Source organism: Otolemur garnettii, unplaced genomic scaffold (assembly GCF_000181295.1).
Source record: "Otolemur garnettii isolate 467f Iridium unplaced genomic scaffold, OtoGar3 scaffold00114, whole genome shotgun sequence".
Taxonomy (NCBI): domain Eukaryota; kingdom Metazoa; phylum Chordata; class Mammalia; order Primates; family Galagidae; genus Otolemur; species Otolemur garnettii.
The window spans coordinates 6,911,431-6,913,821 of NW_003852509.1; the positions used below are offsets into that span (position 1 = coordinate 6,911,431).

Consider the following 2,391-nt stretch of genomic DNA (forward strand, 5'->3'; position numbering starts at 1 on the left):
AAAAAAAAAAGTGAAACTTTACTTTTAGATCACCTTGTTGTAACCTTTACTGAAGTTACTGGATAAATAAGAATAGCAATAACAGTAAGCTCATGCCTGTAATCCTAGCACTCTGGGAGGCTAGGGCAGAAGGATCACTTGAGCTCAGGTGTTTAAGACCAGTCTGAGCAAGAGCGGGACCCCCATCTCTACTACAAATAGAAAAATTAGCTAGGCATTGTAGGGGGGTAGGGGCACCTGTAGTCTAGCTACTTAGGAGGCTGAGGCAGGAGGATGGCTTCAACCCAGGAGTTTGAGGTGGTTGTGAGCTAGGCTTAGGCCACGGTACCCTAGCCTGAGCAGCAGAGTAAGACTCTGTCTCAAAGGGCAGTGTCCATAGGTCAGTGGGTAGGGCACCGGCTGGCGGCTTTGAATCTGGCCAGGGCCAGCAAAACAAGGAAGACAATTGCAACAAAAAAATTGCCGCGTGTTGTGGTGGACCGCCTGTAGTCCCAGCTACTTGGGAAGCTGAGGCAAGACAATCGCTTAAGCCCAAGAGTTTGAGGTTGCTGTGAGCTGTGACGTCATAGCACCCTACTAAGGGTGACATAGTGAGAGTCTGTCTCAAAAAAAAAAATACTTCCAAGTCAGCCCTGTTGCTTTGGCCAGAAAGCAACTAAGATGTAAACTAACTTCATTTTTAATCAGGGTTGCAAGATCTAAAGTTCGACATTTTCTCCTTTTGAATCTCTCACAGTTTGCTATTGACACAGCCAGGGAATGAGGCTGCCTGTGGGTGATTGGAGAGGGTCTCTCCTCTTGGCTTCTCGCCCTCTTCCGGAATAGGCCGCCTAGCTGGGAATCCTGGCCCTGCGTACCCGAATGGATGCAGAGATGAAATGTTGGATGTCTCCGAAGGAGCGAGCGTCTAGGGCTGGGAAGAACTCTAAGTTTACAGCCTAGCCTTGGGTGATTAAGAGAGTGTTACCATTCCAGTCGGAAATACACAAGGTAACAAAAAGAAAGGAAAAAAAAAAAGGTGCGTTACCACGGAGATGAGGCCGGTCTACGTAGCAGTCTACCATTGGCTGGGAACTCCCGGGCTGGGGATATAAACCAGCTCAGGCAGAACAGCTTACTGTGCAGATCAGTCCTGGGTGTAGCTCAGTTGGTCGTGCGTATCAGAGCAGCAGAGGGCAGGCTCGTTCAGAGGGCGTCAGCTGGACCATGGAGAACCGGTAAGCCAGACACCAGGCCCGGGAAACCCTTGGAGAGAAGTGGTGGCCATGAGACTTGGGAACCTGACACTTTGGGTCCGGAGAGTGTCAGGGGAGAGAGCGCGTGCCATGTAGATGCCGAGAGGCCTGGCACAGAGCCTGATGTCAGGGGGAAAGGCGGCAGAGTAGTACGACTGCCAACGCGAACAGGAACCGGCTGGGGAATCTAGCTGGGGCGGCGCCTCCAGAACAGGAAGGGGACCGGTTAGTGTGGTCTGCTCCGTTACAAGAAGCCGTCGCGGTCTCTCTGTGTGCTTTAGGGGTGCAGTGGAGAGGGAAGCATGTCTCCCGCACTAGGCCAAGAAGAAGTCTCCTCACCTCATACGCTCTGCGCAAATTCCCATTCTAGGGTCTAGGTAAAACCGCGAGGTACTTTTGGTGCCCAAATCCAGAGTTCTAGAGGAAAGATTGCTTACTTTCCTTGCCAGCTCCGCCCCTCCCTTCTTCCCTCCAAATTGCAAGTCTGATTAACCAGTTGAGAATGGAGTCCACATGGAGAAAAGTAAATCCTTATTCACAAAACTGAGCAACAGGCCCCTGCCCACTCCTCCGCCATCCCACACTGTTGAAAACTCTTATCTTTCCTTTGGTCCTGGAATTCCCAGTGCAGATGACCAGCATTAGGGATCATAGTTGCATTTTGATGCCCAGGGATCTAGGGTGTTCCTGGGGTATTCATAGCCAATGGAGTAAGTCCTATGAACAGTGGCTAGACATTCTCGGCGGTCACAGCTTCACACTGCATTCATGCATGTCTTGGGGTTGCTATATGATTAACTTTTTCACCCCCAACCACTCACCTATCCCTCAGCTGCTTTCCTGAGAGTAGCTTCTTGTGTTGTGGAGTCAGATCTGGTTTCCCAGGCTTTGTTTCTAAAGAAAAAATTTTCCTTTGGAGGTTTGTTTAGTAAAGTTCAGCTCTGTTACATTTCACTTCCATAAGTGAAGGCAATCTTTGGTGTCCCCAGATAAGTGTGGAAGAATTGGATTTAGAGCTATGAGAAAAGTTCTAAGTTGATTCTTGCTAGTGTAGGGATTCTGGGTTTTTGTCTTTATGTTCTGAAAAGCAAAGGTTCAAGTACCCCGTGTAAGAGGGCGGTAGATCTTTGGAACTAGTTAACTTTTTTTTTTTTTT

The 2,391-nt window shown here is 49.1% G+C and overlaps 1 protein-coding gene across 1 annotated transcript in view; it reads left to right on the plus strand.

Annotated features, from left to right (window-relative positions):
• The first annotated feature begins 1,125 nt into the window (after positions 1-1,125).
• The window catches only part of PNP (purine nucleoside phosphorylase), a 7,479-nt gene continuing 6,213 nt past the window's right edge, over positions 1,126-2,391 (plus strand). The window contains exon 1 of the mRNA XM_003797348.3: positions 1,126-1,217. Coding sequence (XP_003797396.1) covers positions 1,207-1,217 — 11 coding nt within the window. The 5' untranslated portion in view covers positions 1,126-1,206. The remainder of the gene's footprint in view (positions 1,218-2,391) is intronic.